At 41.4% G+C, this 17,560-nt stretch overlaps 2 protein-coding genes across 7 annotated transcripts in view; one reads left to right on the plus strand and one right to left on the minus strand.

Annotated features, from left to right (window-relative positions):
* Nucleotides 1-12,227, plus strand: LOC110980627 (uncharacterized). Of its 3 annotated transcripts, none has more exons than XM_022237489.2 (10): nt 1-93; nt 182-351; nt 1,097-1,246; nt 1,356-1,613; nt 2,507-2,566; nt 3,631-4,110; nt 5,029-5,132; nt 5,513-5,704; nt 6,949-7,097; nt 8,934-12,227. In XM_022237489.2, exons 2-10 carry the CDS (start codon nt 211-213, stop codon nt 8,981-8,983), a joined length of 1,584 nt encoding a protein of 527 aa, XP_022093181.2. In that variant the 5' UTR covers nt 1-93; nt 182-210; the 3' UTR covers nt 8,984-12,227. The 3 variants fall into 3 exon arrangements, with proteins under 3 accessions (XP_022093181.2, XP_022093182.2, XP_022093180.2); XM_022237490.2 differs by having other exon boundaries at nt 24-47; XM_022237488.2 differs by lacking the exon at nt 1-93 and having other exon boundaries at nt 100-351.
* Nucleotides 12,071-17,560, minus strand: part of tmem145 (transmembrane protein 145) — a 27,717-nt gene continuing 22,227 nt past the window's right edge. For all 4 annotated transcript variants that reach the window (XM_022237357.2, XM_022237354.2, XM_022237355.2 and 1 more), the window contains one exon: nt 12,071-16,374. In XM_022237357.2, the coding sequence (XP_022093049.2) occupies nt 16,312-16,374 (63 nt within the window). In that variant the 3' untranslated portion in view covers nt 12,071-16,311. The remainder of the gene's footprint in view (nt 16,375-17,560) is intronic.

Genomic DNA, 17,560 nt, shown 5'->3' on the forward strand with positions numbered 1-17,560 from the left:
CAAAACCACCGCGCGAACGATACAGAAAAGTATAGTAGGAATCGCAGGTCAGTCGGTTCTGTTCGTGTGGCCTGGTGGCGCTCATTTTTAAGGGTTTGTACACATACATGTATTGTAGGCGTACTTGTATTTGAAGTTCTGTGCCATACAAACCAGTGATTATTGATTATTATGCCCACAGCTCCAAAAATCCAGACTACATCTACCGGTATGACCGATAGTCGGAAGTTGGCTGGTGTGTCCTGCCGAAAAAGTCAGCCAACCTTGGGGAGGAGACCAGCTAAGGTTGTGCCGGTTGGAGCATGGGTCGAGTTAGAACCTCCAAATCATCGGATGAATTGCGGTGCAATTGTAAGCCTGAAAATAAACAAAAAATGAAATTGGACATAAACCTGTAAATTAGTGGTAGGCCTACATAGTTTACCGTACATTGTCGAGTGCACCAGTGTCTATTCACCATGGCATTGTCTAGATTATTGCATGGCATTGTCTATTGCACTAAGGAAACAGGCCTAGGACTGGCCCTAGGCCTACATTAGCCCCACTACTAGTGTAGGCCTACTCTGACGATGATCATGACATCACTATTAGTAGGGCCCACTGTAGCCCCACAAATACTGGCTCTCTTTTACAATCTGTCTCTTATCTGTCGCCACCACAGATAAGAGACGGATTGTAAAAGCGAGCCACTACAGCCCTATTTGTGGGGCTAGGCCCACTGGTATTAAACTTGGCATCTGTGGATCAAAGTTGACCAGGCTAGAGCAAGCACACTAGACATTTAATGTGTCTATGTAGACAGCAGGCCTATTTCTGGGTTAGGCCCTAGGCCTGATTTAGGAACCTCGGTCCTTGATCAAAAAATTCAAAATGAGTGGAAAAGTCTCCCAACAAGCATTTGTGCCGTTTGCACAAGTGGGAAATTGTTTTCACGCCGTGTGAAACGTGAGCGTGAAATGATAAATTGGAAATTTAGGCCTAAATTACAATATTTCCCATCCCAGCAACGTGCATCATTTTGCTAGATGTAAAGATGGAGAACAGCAAAATCCTGAAAGTTCATGGGGCCCTTTGTAAAATTTCAAATTTTTTTCAGTTATCTGCTGAGCAGGAAGAGCGAAGGATCCTGCAGGCACAAGCGGAGAAGCAAGCCAGACTGGAACGATTCCGGCGGGATGTCAGGCAGCGAGTCAGGGAGATACAGCAGGCTAAACAGCAAGAACAGCTACATGAGTCCTTCCATGCAGTGAGTTTACAGAAGTGCATCTTTAAAATTCATATTTGCAAGTATTTGTTCACAAGCAGGAACCATGAAAAGCATTTAAAACTCAAATCTGATTTTGTTTGTGGTCTAGGTTGAACTTCAAACCAATGTCATCCAGCAAAGCTCCCATGCTGCTGAGCGTTCCACGCCGAAGAAAGATCGCTGCCTCTATCGTCACGACAAAGAGGCCCTTGCCATAGGCCAGTCCTCTGACAACGTGACGTCTGGCAGTGAATCAGAGCCTGAGCCTGTTAACTGCCAGCAGCTGACGGAACGATCCCATCGAGTTCATCGGATTGTGACGAAGGCCAGGAGAAGCCTGGCAGCCAAGCAGATGTTCCAACAACAGGTGTGTACATGTGTAATTGATTGATTCGGCTGTGTGACTGGTATATAGTTTTCCATTTCGTAGGTTTTGTATCAGATCTTTGTCTCCATCATATCCATTTATTGGTCCATCCAACACGCCCTGAGTTGAAGTGTATTCTCATCGGCAAGGGAGAGGCAAGCTGGTGAGAAATTTTTCAATTGGGTTCATGCACGCGGCTGGCAAATGATTCCTGAAAGAAGTTGATTGAGTGATATTTTGTGCCCACGGTGCACACGTATGTTTTATGATTGAGTGATGCTGTTCTTACGTGGTCAGCTTTGCAAAATCTACTGTTTTTAGTGAAATGTCATTTTTTTCAAGGTGTCAAAAAAATCTAAACAAGTACAAAGGAAAACCACCCTGAAATACACATGTAGTAATATTGTTCAAGAACATTGAAGTACTTACATGTAAATTACATGTACATTTGTGACCCACTCTGTGAAAATGAGTCTTAAGTCGCAGAGCCACTTTGGAGTAAAAAGTCCTTTAGAATAATTTTGCTGTGTAAATCAAAAGGAACCCATAGCATTTTTCACACTGTGGAGTGTCCACTTCCATCAGGATGTCAAACCGAGTGATACATTTAAACCAAAAACTCAATTTGCTCTTTCCAATACAACTGAAAACTGAAAAAGTGGCTCTGGCAACTTAAGACTCATTTTCAGAGAGTGGGTCACGTCACCTTTTTGTACTTACATGTAGTGTGATAGGCATAAAATCTACATTTGTGTCACGTGTGTTGAGCAGGCTTGTGTAATTTCAAGCCTGACTAAAGTCAGTCTCTAAACAGCTTAGAGATTTACAAAGTACTGTCGACAGTTCCTACATTGCATCCATGCGAGGGACTTTGCTTTCTGTTTGATCCACAGAGCAATCTTCCAGGAGGATCTTGGGCAAACCAATACTCAGGGGACGGACGGGACAGACAGGTTAGTGTAGCTCTTGAACCTAGTAGGAATCTTTGACCAGGTTGTGTCAAAGTTTGAAAGATTCAGGATTAAACGTCGTAGAGCCTTTTAGGGAAACCACAACATTCATCAGCATTTGTTTCTTTCTGAACTTAACCCCTTGGCGTCAGTAATTCCTTTGACCGTGACTGCTGGGCTGTGGTATGCCCTGAATGGAGGGCTTTGTCCAGCAGCAGGCCCCACTGAACCAGCAGGTGCATGGTGAATAGACTGTATGTGTGGTATGCACTAATCCTCACACAAAGCCGCTGCTCTTGCTGTCTCCCATAGCGAAGGGGTTAAGGCCATTTCTTAAATAGTATACATACTGAGTGGCTTTGAGTGGAATGGGAGAAATATGATTACTCGGGAAATCTTGTCACTTGGCTCCGCCTCATAATAATGAGAATTTATAATGTGCCAAATCCGTCACAAGTGATGCTCGAGGCGCAAAACACTTTTACAAAACAAAAATACACATGTACATGAATGCATCAAAAACAATATGACAGTTATTGAAAAGGTCCTAACAAATATAGATACAGTACATGAAAAAACAATTACCCAGGTCTGAAGTGTTTAGCCAGGAAACAAGAATGTCTTCAAGGCTGCTTTAAATTTTAAGAGTGATAAATTTCGAATGTGAATAGGGAGTTTATTCCAAAGAAAAGGGCCGGCATGAGCGAAAGAGCGATCCCCCACGAGTTATGAGTATGTGGGATGACAAGCAGGAAGGCATCGGAAAATCTTAGGCACCTTGGTGGATTATACGGAGATAACGAATCAATGTTGTATTGAGGAGCAGTACCATTGAAGCTGGTAAACCAGCAGTACCAGCTTGTACTTCATCCGTTCACAGGGAGCCAGTGCAAAGAAAGCAGAATGGGAGTAATGTGAGCTCGGAGCTCACGTCGCAACGCGGGCAGCAGAATTCTGGAGTCTCTGAAAACGATCAAGTTGATTGCGGGGTAACTGATACAACAAAGAGTTGCAATTTTTGTGATTGCATTCAATTAATCAGTAAAATGTATACATTTTTCTTTCAGGGGCAAGATGCAGTTCACCCACACAGGGCAGAGAGTCAAGAGCGAGTCTGTGATATCGAAAGCCAAACTACAGACAGTGATATGAAGATCCCTCAGCAAACAATCGATGAACTCTCCAGCTATGGTGACATGGAAAACCATCCACCCTCTGTATCACATGACCCTGACACCTTACACCGTTTGGCTGGGGTACCCGCTCCCAAGACGGTGACCTTTGCCAGTGAGCTCGGCAGGGTGATAGGTCATGGGGTAAAGGGTCCAACTGGGAAAGGCGACAAGGCGTTGACTAAACATGGCGTCAGAGCTGAAGAGCGGGAGGACTTGTGTAATGAATATTCAGATCATATGCAAATGAGGTCTGAAAAGGTGGAGTTTAAGAGAAAGCCGAGCCAGAAGGAGAGAGAGCATGTCAAAATGATACCAGCAAGGACTGTCCCAGAGCTGCGCCCCGGTGTTCAAGTGGAAGAAAACAAAAGACGGGTATTACATTTTGAACTTAAACCTGAAGTTGCTGATACCTTAGCCCTAAGCTAGATGCCCTGCTGAACTTAATTAAAATGAGTTGACAATAGCATGGCATAGCACAGCAGTTGTGCTAAATGTCAAACTTCAGTAGAGGAGTGTCATGCCACTGCCATTTGGAACGACGATAGCATGGCACGCCCGTCAAACTTAAAAGGGCTTACCGTGCCGAATTCAATTTGCAGAGCTAAATTGTGCTAATTATGCTGTGCTATTGCTGTGCCAAAGTTATTGAATTGTGTGAATTTGGCACAACAGTAGCACGACGTATAGCCTAGGCCTTACTACATGTATCTGTCGGTTTGAGAAACAGTTCTTGTTGAAACTCTAAGTCCATTTTGACCTCCTCCAGCATTCCAACTGTGCTAAACCGGAGGTCATTCTGCTAAGTACATGTATATACTTGTAATGTACATGTACCTCTAAGAAGGCTCATCCACCTGTCAAGAGGGATATCGGTTTCCAATATCCCAATTACAAGCACTAGGAATATGCTATGACTACTGTGACTCGCTTACTGACAGCAAACATAGCATCTTCATATGACAGGTGCACTATTGCTTGCGTCCTACTCAAGGCAATATGCACACGCTCAAAATGATCCAATAAATGGAGGAGTGGTCACTCGGGACTGGTTTGTTGTCTGCCAACAAGTGTATCCAAAGTCTCCCATCATTGATTTACAAAAACTAATGGTCCCTGGTGACTAGTCTTTCCATAAAATTATTGAATAAATCCATCTACAGCTTTTGTGGTATCTCTAATAGGCATACTGACAAACACAGGGAAAAACCAAACTCTGCCCCGAAATGGCTCGATGTCATCATTTGACGCTACATGTACAATTTTCATTGTTGGTGTGTGATTATGCCGCAGATAGGCAACCAGTATTCCATGTACCGTCGGCTATTCATGGACATCGAGAGGGAACAGGTGCGAGAAAACATCCGCAAGAAGGAACACCAGAAGAACATTCACAGGTAAACGGAAAACACCTAACAGAGAACGCCACTAGCCATTAGCACATTTTCATCCAGAGACATTTGTTGAAACACAAAGTCCTTTTGCAAATCTTTGGTCTTTTGGCAAGTTTTCATCCAGAGACTTAGATTTGTTGAAACATGGAGTCCTTTTGCAAATCTTTGGTCTTTTGGCAAGTTTTCATCCAGAGACTTAGATTTGTTGAAACATGGAGTCCTTTTCAAATCTTGGGTCTTTTGGGCACGTTTTCATCCAGAGACTTAGATTTGTTGAAACATGGAGTCCTTTTGCAAATCTTGGGTCTTTTGGGCACGTTTCCATCCAGAGACTTAGATTTGTTGAAACACCGAGTCTTTGAGTTATTTCTCATGGCTTTCAGACTCAAAGAGGAGAAAGAGAAGGAACGCCAGAAGGTTGAAGCTGACGCCCACCAGAGGGTGGAGCCCAGGAACCTCCTGACTGGGGAAACCGAAGAGGAGGTGCTCCAGCGACAGAGGGAGGAACAACAGTATATGGAACAGGTGTTGCAGAGGGAGAGGAGCAGAAAGCAGAAGAGCACAGAAATGAACAGGTGGGTTGGGAATGATGGAGTAAAGTATACTGCAGATACATGTAGATGTGCTGCTGATTTCATGAAAGTTGATGCAATTTTCTAATTTCACTTATGCCTCATTTTATTGCATACAGATAAGTTGCGCAACAAATTACAACACATTTCACTAAAGTGATGAACTGCGTAGGCCCTCAACTTTCACCGCTGATACTAGATTTGTCTTATTTATTGCTGTATGGAAATAAAAATTTACTACAGAATTGGTCTTGGCTCGAACAAGTAAAGACCGTTAAGTTGAAAGATAATAATATAATATCGATATAAAATATAAAAATAAAAAGAATATTCGACAGGAAAAATAAAAATGATTGTGATTGAAAATACAGATACAAATTCAAATTAATCAACAAACATCCCCAAGCTGTGCCAAACAAATCGGAAATGAACGATTTTACAAGCATGCCATGTTCGGTTCATTGCTGAGCAAGGTTTATATGAGAAATGTACAGCTGCTGTCCTCGTCCAAGAAATGTGGTGTGATTAATACACGTTCATGTACGTACAGCCAAGCGACATTGCATTAAATGTGCCGTGTTTACCCAGCTACTTGTGTGCCGTAGGTTTTTGGCATAGGGCTCACGCACGGTGTAAAGCTTACATGTACACCAGGTTTCGTGAAATCGGCTGCTGTCCCCAGACATGCGGTATGCTCAGACCTGCTGATGTAAGACAATTTGGTGAATCAGTGAAGTCATTCAGGATGAAAGTAACTGACATCGCACTAACTGGAATATGATCCATGTGCATGAGTCAGCGATAGTTACATGCTTACAGCCTCAAACAGTGATTATGCAGAATGCTCACTGACACATTTTCTTTCATGCAAAATTGCATAAGGAATACCAAATTGGTTGCCGTATTCCAGTGCTCCAGTCCTTACACTTTCAGTTCAGATCAAGAAATTGTGCGCTTGTGAAGTGAAGGGCCTACATATCCGTGCGCTTTAGTCAGTATTCAAATTTTGTTGACCTTATGTCAGAGAGCATTCAGGTTGGGCTCTTTTTTGCACTTTAGTGCACAAAATCAAGATTCAGCCATTTGGTAGGGAACTTACCGGTATGCCGTGTTAGCTCTTAAAAACCTTGAAAAATCCTAGTGTTTGATTGTTTCCGTACATTCTTGCAATCCGTCTATCCACTGGATGTTAAGGGGATTCCCCATTATCCTCCAACGTCAGCCCCTGCTATGTCTCCTCTTTATAGATACATCAGGGCTCTGAAGGCAACGATGTGTGAGAAAATACAACAGATGGGTGTGGAGGTGCCACCGCTGTGTGCCTGTGGGCCGAGTGTCTGGGATGCCAACCCGGACACCTGCGCCAATAATTGTCTCTTCTACAAGAATCCAAAAGGTCAGTGGGGCATTCCTGAAAGCTCGGCTGCCGGTTTGACTTTTGTTGCAGCTCTCATTAATTTGTTTTCCCAATAGGTTTTTGTCCCTGAGCTTGAAGGGACTAATACTTTTCTCCTTTCCAAGGATTTTCGAAGCTGAATCTTGAATTTCAGAAAGTGCTCGTCAACAACACCCACAGGCCATATTTCAGAGGAGTTCTCGACGATGAAGGGACCATAGATAATCTGCTGTGTGGCATTGTTACGTTATTTCGAATGCATTGCGTGAAATGTTTGAGTAGACTCCTGTAAACACATACATTTTGCCAAATAGAGAACATCGTGACTGCTACATGTAGCAAAAAGCTTGCTTTTTTTATCGCAAGATACATGCTAATTCCAGAAAAATAATAACTTCATATTCAGAATTTACATAGCAGTTTAGAGTAGCATTTAATTCTTACAAAAAACAACAGATATCATCTCAAATTACATTCCAGTTCCCAGAATTCTCGATGACATTTTAACTTTGTGCAGCACTACAACAGAAACAAGATTTCGTGGGGCATCCTGGAAAGGACTGAGTCATTGGTAGGACAGAAATCAAACTACAAATGTTGAAAGCAAACGTGCAAATCCCTGTCTACGTTCTGATCTCGGAGTGTCCCTGCAACCATAGAGGACGGACACAGAAAGAGTTGCAACTCTGGCACTTCCAAGTGTTCAATGATGGTCGCTGCCGCGTCAGACAAACATTCCAAAAACGTCTGATTACTGCCTGCATCCTAGCCGGACAAGCGGGGCCAGTAATATCCTTGTAATACTTCTAGCTTTTTCCTTGCAATTAAATACAAATTATCTCTGTGACTGGGAAACAGAGAGAGAAAAATCTCTGTTATTAGACCCATTTTTGCCATCGTGAAGAAACTTTTTAATTTTGATACACTGTTCCATTATCCATGTAGAGTTTGTAATTTTATTCTCCTCCCTCCAATACATCATTGTTCAAAGAATTGGTGCGAATTTGGCTAAGACTGGCCAACAAAATGTTGACTCTTACTGGAAAGCTAAGTTCATAAGTAACAAAATGTGCTATTTCATCACAGAGAGTGATCGTGAAATCTCATAAAATACGCTTTTGTACAAATGCCATAAAAAAAATGATTCCAACAAAACAAAATCTTGTAAACAACCGGGCAATTTATTCCCAAAATAACTCCAGAAGAAAGACCTCATTGAGGGCAACGACTGCACATATAGATTTAGGGCACACAGCGTAATGCAAGCAACTGCGCAAGCTTTAAATTTGATGTTGTCATGAGATCACACCAAGCACCAGCAAAGGCATGAACATTCAATTTCCTTTACCTCAGTGCACAAAGTTTTAAGGATGCAGATTACCAGCAAAAAATTGCAGCAGCCTTCATAGGGTAAAAAGGGGTTTCGTGGTTGTGAAACATGTTGCAAATAGCGCAAGCACTCGCTGCGCTCTGGCTATGGACAATACCAGGCATGCCAGAAAGGGGAAGTTGCAATTAGGATTTCATCTTGGCTTCAAAATATCAACCCGTATTTAATGTAAAAACTGCCTGTCTGCTTCCTACAAAAGTTTTGAACAAGACGCCCCTTAATTGTTTCCAATTTACGAGTGTTAAAGATTTGTGTAACAAATTGGATGGGGTTAGTTTACATGTTTAAACTTTTTTACCGCATGCATGGATACCGGGGCTTTTCTGAGAGCAAACTAACCCTGCCCACTGCTGGTGTCATCAGTGCCATTTCAACCAGTAAATTGTACCGTAATCATCAAATACATCACCGGTATTATTTATATCTCAAACTTGTTCTGTTTTCAGCTTATGCCAAGGCCCTCCATTCACTCCTGGTGTCATGTGACCTCAGCTAAGAAGAGGGACACCTGCTTCCCTGTCACACCATGAAACAGTGCACCCAGGATGCATGCTGTACTCGTTGTGTAGAATGATGACCGGTCGCTGTACATGTTGCTCCCACATATGAAATTTGTCGGAGGTCAGAGTTGAGGATGAAGACAACGGAACGACTGGACAGTGAGGGGGCAGCAGTTACGTTACCATGTGTGAAGACCGGCACATTCCATTCCTTTCATCTCTAATAGTCCACTGTTAATGTAAAAACAGTCATTATTTGTTTGATCCATTGCCTGATGGACCCTGAAAACATCCTTGCATCAGATGATCAACTTTCCATGGTAAAGGTGGCAGGTTAAGTACAAGGGTTTGCGGTAGCATCGTTCAAAGTGTCTCTTTTTTGTGTATATATTTGGTTTTGAGAAAAAAATGGAGAGTACTCCACGTTGGTGGACCTAACTGCACCATAGTAGGGCTGAGTCAATTTGAATAATTTCAATTTGACCTTCAATTTGATTGAATATCCGAATATTCAGTCATACCGACTGGCAGATTGTTGATGAACAAATCATATACAAAATCAGTTGCAATAACGCACAAGTCATGGAATTGCTCTAACACTGTGTGTGATTTCTGTTATCAGGAATATGTGCATAAAATGTGTGATTTTATTCGCAACTTTAGAAAGTCTGAATAATCCCAGAAATTGCATTATTGGGTCATGGATTTTCATTTTCAATTTCAATTTGGTCATGGCAAAGTCATTGAATTTAATTATCTTTCCGGAGGGAGGAAATTTGATTTGCGATTGGTGTGTCTTACCTGCTCAACCTGCACACTCGTAGGGTACAAATTATTAGCATTATCTGCCCTGAGCTGAAGTGCGCCCCCAGTTGGTGAAAGAAAGACAGATGGTTACAGCTGGGTTCTTGCACGTGTTCTGCGTGTACGCAAAGACCATGCATTCTGGAATAAATTCGTTGCGCGTACTCAGCGTGCTCCACGTCAAACGCGCATATACTTGGTGAGTTGGTACCGAAAGGACCCTCAATTGCATTCACAAACATGCCCTCTTTTGTTCTGCTCAGAGCGGATTACACGTACATGTACATTTAAGCTCAATGTACATGCACTGTTACCATGGTTACTGGTTGAAAATTGATGTAACCCCTACTTGCCTCCCAGAATGCATTGTGATAACAAATTATGCAATGTCACTATGTCGAAGATGATGATATGCAAATGGACCGTGCAGTGATTTACTGGTATTTAGTGACAGATTTCACTGGGACCTAATGAAGCCACTGAGCATACATGTACATGTAGGTTTCAAAATATATTGTAACTGCATTGTAAAGTCCACTGAAAAGCCATCCTGAGCAGTACATTCACATTAGGCCAAACAAAAAATAGCTGTGTTTCGGGTAATGTCCGACCCAATCTAGAAACTCACGCGGAACCTGTGTCTTTTTATTCGACAAATCAATAAAATATAAAAACTTATGGTGCCTTGCCCTGAGCCTAATTTTGTGTACATCGTCCTGTACATTGTATTGTTTTAATTTTTTTTTTTTGCATGAGATGGACGCCTCTTGTGTGTTTGTATTTCAACAACCAGCTGCTTTACTAATCACAGTGTTGATATATAATATTGACGTGCACATGTACAGTAATGAATCTGACACTGACCTAGTACCTGTTACAGATATATGTGTCCTCCCCCCCCAAAAAATACAGACCATCTTCCAACCCCAATTTTTTGGTCAATAAAAATTTAGAGTAAAAAACAATATTTTACCCAACCAAAACACCCCAATTTATTTTTCAGTGTAATAAGAAAAACAACAAATTTTTTGTTTGGCCTTACATTTGGCTGCAAGGAGGGGCCTGGTTTAATCGGCTGGACATGTCTTGTTGCTGTGTCACAGTGCGTACAATTCTGTGCTCAAGGTTTGTGAAGCTGACCTCGTGGAGCAATTTGTGGAGGAGTTTGTGGAGAAAGCGTTTAGCACGAGTTCTCAAAAGCAAAATAACATTTAGGCCTATCAGCTTAATAACTGTACTTTACTAGGATACATGAGACGTGACAAGAACATGTACATTATTTGTGAGGCACTGTGCTGACATTTTTGGCAAGCAGACATACATCAGAATATGTTTTCTTCACACAGGATGCATGTGATGATTTTTGGTATTTCCATTTGGAAAAGTAATTTGCAGCTTGTTGTTTTTATAGTATTGCAGATTTCCATATTTAAAACCTGAATATTATGTTCTTGAACAAGATGATGTTTCATTTTTTATTCAAGCATGAATGCCAGAATTGCATTTCTTCTGGTGTTAAATTTTCTTTTTGGCGTATTTCATTTTTGATTCAATGCATGAAAGGCAGTGAACAACGCAACACTTGTCATATCAAGTTTGAACAGAAGGCCCCAACATTAAAAGTTATCCCAGGGAATGGGAAACTCTTTGTTAAAAAGCACCAATTCTAATTCACACGAAATACATGCACTGAAAATACCCAAATAGTCCCGAAGTAAATTGAGCTGACCGGCGTCAGGAGATACTGCCATTACAGATTTGTGAAGTCAGTGAAATGTGCATGTTGTTTTGTTACTCCTGAACCTAACTGTACAATCTCGTTAAGAGCATCGAATTCATAGTCCGCAGGTAAAGCCGCAGGTTGCAGGTTCAAATCCAGTCTGGGGTCGTGGTGCATGTGCCCTTGGGCAGGGCACTTTGTCACTCATTGCCTCTGTCCACCCAGGAGTAATTGGGTACGATGTGAGGACAGGGATGGTTATTGGGGTTGATTTAGCTGCTTTGCACCAAAATGGCAGCATCAAGCTGTATGCTCCCCAGGGAGCTGATATGATATTTGGAATGTTTCATGGGCCAAGTGGGCAGGGGTAATAATAACGGAAAGCGCTTTGATCCAAGTAAGTTAAAGGCGCTATATAAAAACTCTTATTATTCTTCATTTTTCAGTGAATTTCTTTGTCAAAAAGAAACAAAATTCCAGGAATGCAAGTCCAATCAACCACAGTCTCCCTGGTCCGAGTGACAACTGGGAATGAAAGTCAGCGATATTCAAAGTGGCATTTTTCTTCTCAACTATTTGGTGATTTATTGTCATGTACCATCCACAGTAACTTACAGTAAACATGGTTAAGGGTGCATAGTTACAGCTACTTTATGTACATGTATATTGCATTCAAAATATGTGTGTATGAAAAATAAAAATAGTGGACCAGTAAATGCTGACTTTGGATCTGAACTTTAAACTGAGAACATGTACTTGCACCACACTGTACACCAAAGAGCAATAAAGCACATCAACATGGTGCACATGAAACACATTCCGTTCATCAAGTGCTGAACTGGAATCCAGACCTCTGCCTGTATTAGCTTAAGGCAGTAGGCTGAAAAAGTTCTCTCCTTGCATCAAATACTCTCTAGTAAAACTCAGATATAAAACATCTACATGAAAAAAAGCTAGGTATGTACGTACACATGCACACACAGTAACACACATATATATATACAGAAACAACACTTGAATTCTATGAAGAGTAAGTTAGATAAAGGCACATTTTATACATGTACATACATGTAATAGTAAGGATGGATGAACACGAAGTCACATCTACTCCATGTATACATTTATCATTTATACACCAGCCTCGGAATGCTTACAGTCAACATCACGCATTCAAGCAAAATACTCTAAAAAATTAATACTATGGCAATTCTTTTGCAGGACGGTCAAAGCAAAAAGGAATCATTTAATAGACATATTAAAATATAACCTTCAAATTCATATGAATATTTACTTTGACAAATTCAGAAAAAAAAAAAACCTTCCAAGTTAAAATATATAATGCTTTCATGCACTTGTCTAAACTCCACTAATATTGTCAATATATTTTTGGTATCACTACCAAAAATATATTGACAAGTTCAAAACAAGGGGAAACTCTGGAGATGCCCATAAGACTTTTGCAGGTTTGACAAAAATACTGTATCTTCCCAAACTCTCACTCTTGGAAATTTATGATAAAGAGCCTGCACATTAAAGTCCAACAAGAATTGGTGACCAACGCTGCTTGTTATTTTGCAACGTACTGAAATTAAAACAACAAAAAGAGCACTTGACAATTAAGAAATTGGGCAACACGCGTCATACTGTGCGGAAGCTTCAAAAGCAACTTCAAAACAATTTGTCAACTCCTAGAGTGGCAATGTACCCCGCCTAATGCACAGATATGACAGACAGTGGTTTCATGGCAGGATTCAAACAACACTGCGCTAGCCATTTGGGGGGTTGGAGATTTTTCTTTCTTTTTTTTTAATTTTTGGAGTAAAGCAGGTCAACATTCAAGATTTGGGTGGCATATGCAACCCTAGCTACAGATCTTTTCTTTATGCATGCAGAGCTCTGCTCTCTTTTTGATCGTTTCTAGAATGGCACGTGTACTGGACGGATCGACACACCAAAGCAACTCTGTTTCCAATATTACCTACATATACAAAGGTGTTCAGGCTCCCTTTCTATTTACACAAAGGCACCGTAAAGATACATAAACATACATAGCATTAAACCTCAAAGTACATGTACTGACTGCAGTCTTGAGGAGATCATTCAAAAAAAGGGTAAAGGATTCATGTTAAAGTTTTGACATACAAACTGTACACAAGTTGCATTTTTTATCATTTTGAGTATGTTTGGGGCATCACTGTTGAAACCTGGCAGTAACAAGAAGGCAAGGGTTTACCTTTTTTGAGGTGAAGGGGTTTTGATCCACGTAACCACTAGCAACAAAGGCAATCTTATTTAGAAACATTACCACAGAATGAAAACCTCCATCTTCCCCATTATCAGATATATTGTACATGTATGTACATGTAACCCGCTCTGTAAAAATGAGTCCCAGGATGTCAGTGCCATGTATGAGCTAAAGGCCTTTATGAATCTTGCAAAATGTAAAACCAATGACCTCCAAGCTTCTTTCCTCGACGTTCTGGTCAATTTTGGATAATGTTTTGTTTTTTTCTGGACACGATTTACAAAGAATTGCAATTCGTGTACAACTTTGCAAACATGATGATGGTCCCATTCATGAAAATGAAAGGCAAGTGATTATCTGCAAAATACTATGCCAATTACTGGGATGCTGAGAAGTAGCTTAGGAGCAAAGTTTGGCGATGTGCTCTAACCGGAACTTTGGAGATACAACAGATATTTGATTTGGTTACCCACAAAATTCATCTCACATGTGCATACATTGTGTATCTGCCATTCTTGTGCCTGTGCAAACAACAGAGACTGTCATCAAAAAGATCTCACAGTGAAAGGTGACCATCTCAATTCATCTAGTCACAGTGTTTGTTCATTATGTAATTTTTCTTATTGCTACATTCAAAAATTCACAAATACCCGGTACACATGTGAAACCTAGCAAACAGTCGCCATGAAATATACTTACATGTATAATAATTATTTCATATTTGAAGAAAAAGAATTCAACATAAATTAAGAAAATCTATTGCTTGTGGTTTAAGTTTACCATCTGCAAGTCTTGATCGTGCTCCGTACCAAAAAGAGGGAGGCGGAAGGGGCAAGGATGGCATGAACATGTACTATAACTTCCACAGGTTGATATACATGTATCCCCTACCCACCACCTTCCATTGGCAGGTCCATGTATGTACTGTCAGGTAGGCCCTAGATCTGGACAAAAGAAAAGTGCACTGCCTAGCCTGGTGTCTCACAGCTGTGACCCCCTTGCTTTCTGACACCGCGCATCTTGCGCAGAGTCAGGGGTAAGAAAGTCCAACCACTGATGGACACCTGACTGCCTCTACTATGCACTTACAACGCAACTACACGTAAGGTTTCGCCTTTGTGCCCGTGGGTGTACTTTGCTTGAATGGGGCCTTGCATTTGGGATGCATGCATGTTGTCTGCACGGACAAGACAGCGCATGCACGCCTCCTTGTAGTGCTTGAGTACAAGTATCAAATGTACATGTAAGTAGACAATGTGAGTGTAAGTCCCAAAGTAATTTTCCCCAGGGGAGTGATCCAAACATCCTCCAATACTTTCTGTGATGATTGGAACTACAATGATACATGTAGACTATGACCATCTTTACTATCCACTGCAAACAACATTTTACATTCCTTGGATGGTTTCCAACTACGTACATGTATACTGGTACATGTACATTTAGCATACATAGTATTCTTGCACTGCTATTACATAACCTTAATTAATAGGTCACTCCAGTTTCAGCCATACAGGAAAATATTTACACAATATATCAGAAGACTGTACATTAAACTTAAATTCCAAATACCTAAGTACAACATGAATAATAATTAATCACTCCAATATACAATTGTGCCCTCTTTAAGTGAGCAGTATTTTATTGGGAAATTTCCCATCAACAACAATTTGTTCTTTTAAGACTTCTCACTGGAAAATCTTTGGAATTCACCTGTGTCGTCTTCTCGATGGTACTGGCCAAATTGGTGCATTTCTACTTTCTCGTGTTTTTTTTTCAGCTGACTTTTTTTCTGAATACACATTTCTTTCCAAACTCCAAGATGGCAGCCTCTGAGCTCATCCTAATGAGTACTGATACTAGTCACTAGTTTTGTCTGTCACTGACTAGACAAAATGGGAGGACTTTACGCATGTACATCGTTACTGTAAAAAAGGTAAGAAATCAACCAGTGTACAAATTTGTTCACATTTCAGCTGGCTCTATGGGGACAAAAAGTGCGTCGAGTACGAAATCGGCAGTTAAAAAAAACTGAAAGACTGTAGTGGCTGATGTGAGAAAAGAAAAGTGAGAAGATAAAACTGTTTAGTTTCTACTTCAGTGGCTTGACAACCACTGTAAGATATACATGTCATGGTATCTTTAACTTAACAATTATGAAAATGTAAAAGAAATACTGAATTTGGAAACATGAAACTAAATATGAAAACTGACAATCCTGGCATAAAATATTCTATTTATTGCTGTCAAAGAATAAGTTACACTGCATTTCAACATATACCTGTATATTAATTTGATCACCAAAATGCGTTTGAGCAGGACACGGTTACAGACACCTGTCTGAAGAGGTTGCTTGTTGGTAGGGGTTGACAAGAAGCTATATGTACATGTACTCCACAGTTGTTGCTGATTGGCTGTACTGCTGTCATGACAACGCTGTTGATGACAGAAGCCGGTTGACTCGGCCATCACAGCAACCAAGCTCAAACTCTCCCCAATAATCCAAGTGGTGAAATGCTGACTGGTCGTATGCCTGCTATGCTTACCACGGTGACCTAGTGTGGGTCCATGAATCCGTTATTCTTAATGAAGGAACTGTTGCCGCTGTTACTGTTAGTCTGGAATCGCATGAACAGGAAAATGTTAAATTAATCAAACCCGTCATTAACATTTCTTTTTAGATACAAACAAGCCGTATGTTCATAAGTATGTATCAACATGCTATGCCATATCCTGAAAGAAAACAGCAGGGCTAAGTTTAAGGTTAACAACGAGCAGTGGTGCGATGATTGCATCCTGTTTGCTCCTACAGTCCACTCTCGTTGTAAGAAAGTTGCAGGGATCAGACAAATTACTTTGTAATAACCAGGACTTTGTTATAAAGGAGTGAAAAAACAAAGAAACATAACAATTCAAGAAATTGGGATTCCTGAAATCTGTTCTTTATAACAGTATTTTGTTATAACAGTGTTCTTTGTAACGAGAGTCGACTGTAAAGGCGCATGAACATACATGTTGTAACTGAGTGAAAGCGTCTAACATGTACATGTACCAACAAAATGTGATTTGGAATACTACACGGCTAGTTCAAATCTGGGCTGAACGGTGACACTCATCTGCAACAACAAACATGAATAACACGGATCTGTCACAACTGGACGATAGTATTACTCAAGCCGTAAGACAGAAATGAGTAGTTTTCGGAGAAAAATGAAAAGCTCTGTCCAGCACATCTTATGAATCAGCAGCAAGCACAAATGAATCCTGGGAGATCTACTGGTACATGCACACCACCTGGTTTGGGGTAAGGGGGCTTGGGGTAAGGGGGCTTGGGGTAAGGGGGCTTGGGGTAAGGGGCCTTGGGGTAAGGGGGCTTGGGGTGAGGGGGCTTGGGGTGAGGGGGCTTGGGGTAAGGGGGCTTGGGGTGAGGGGGCTTGGGGTAAGGGGGCTTGGGGTAAGGGGGTTTGTGGTGAGGGGGTTGGGGGGAAGGGGTCTTGGGGTAAGGGGTTTTGGGGTAAGGGGGTTTGGGGTAAGGGGGCTTGGGGTAAGGGGGTTTGGGATAAGGGGGCTTGGGGTAAGGGGGCTTGGGGTAAGGGAGCTTGGGGTAAGGGGGCTTGGGGTAAGGGGGCTTGGGGTAAGGGGGCTTGGGGTAAGGGAACTTGGGGTAAGGGGGCTTGGGGGTAAGGGAGCTAGGTGCACATGTAGGTCAAACCTGAATGGCAAAAAAGGGGGAAAGGAAAGGAAGGGGGAAAAAAAGGAGGAACTTTTGCAAGTACAACTACAAACAGAAATCTTTGTCTCCAA

This window comes from Acanthaster planci, linkage group LG10 (assembly GCF_054643075.1).
Source record: "Acanthaster planci isolate LZ-2023a linkage group LG10, COTS_SCS, whole genome shotgun sequence".
NCBI classification, from domain to species: domain Eukaryota; kingdom Metazoa; phylum Echinodermata; class Asteroidea; order Valvatida; family Acanthasteridae; genus Acanthaster; species Acanthaster planci.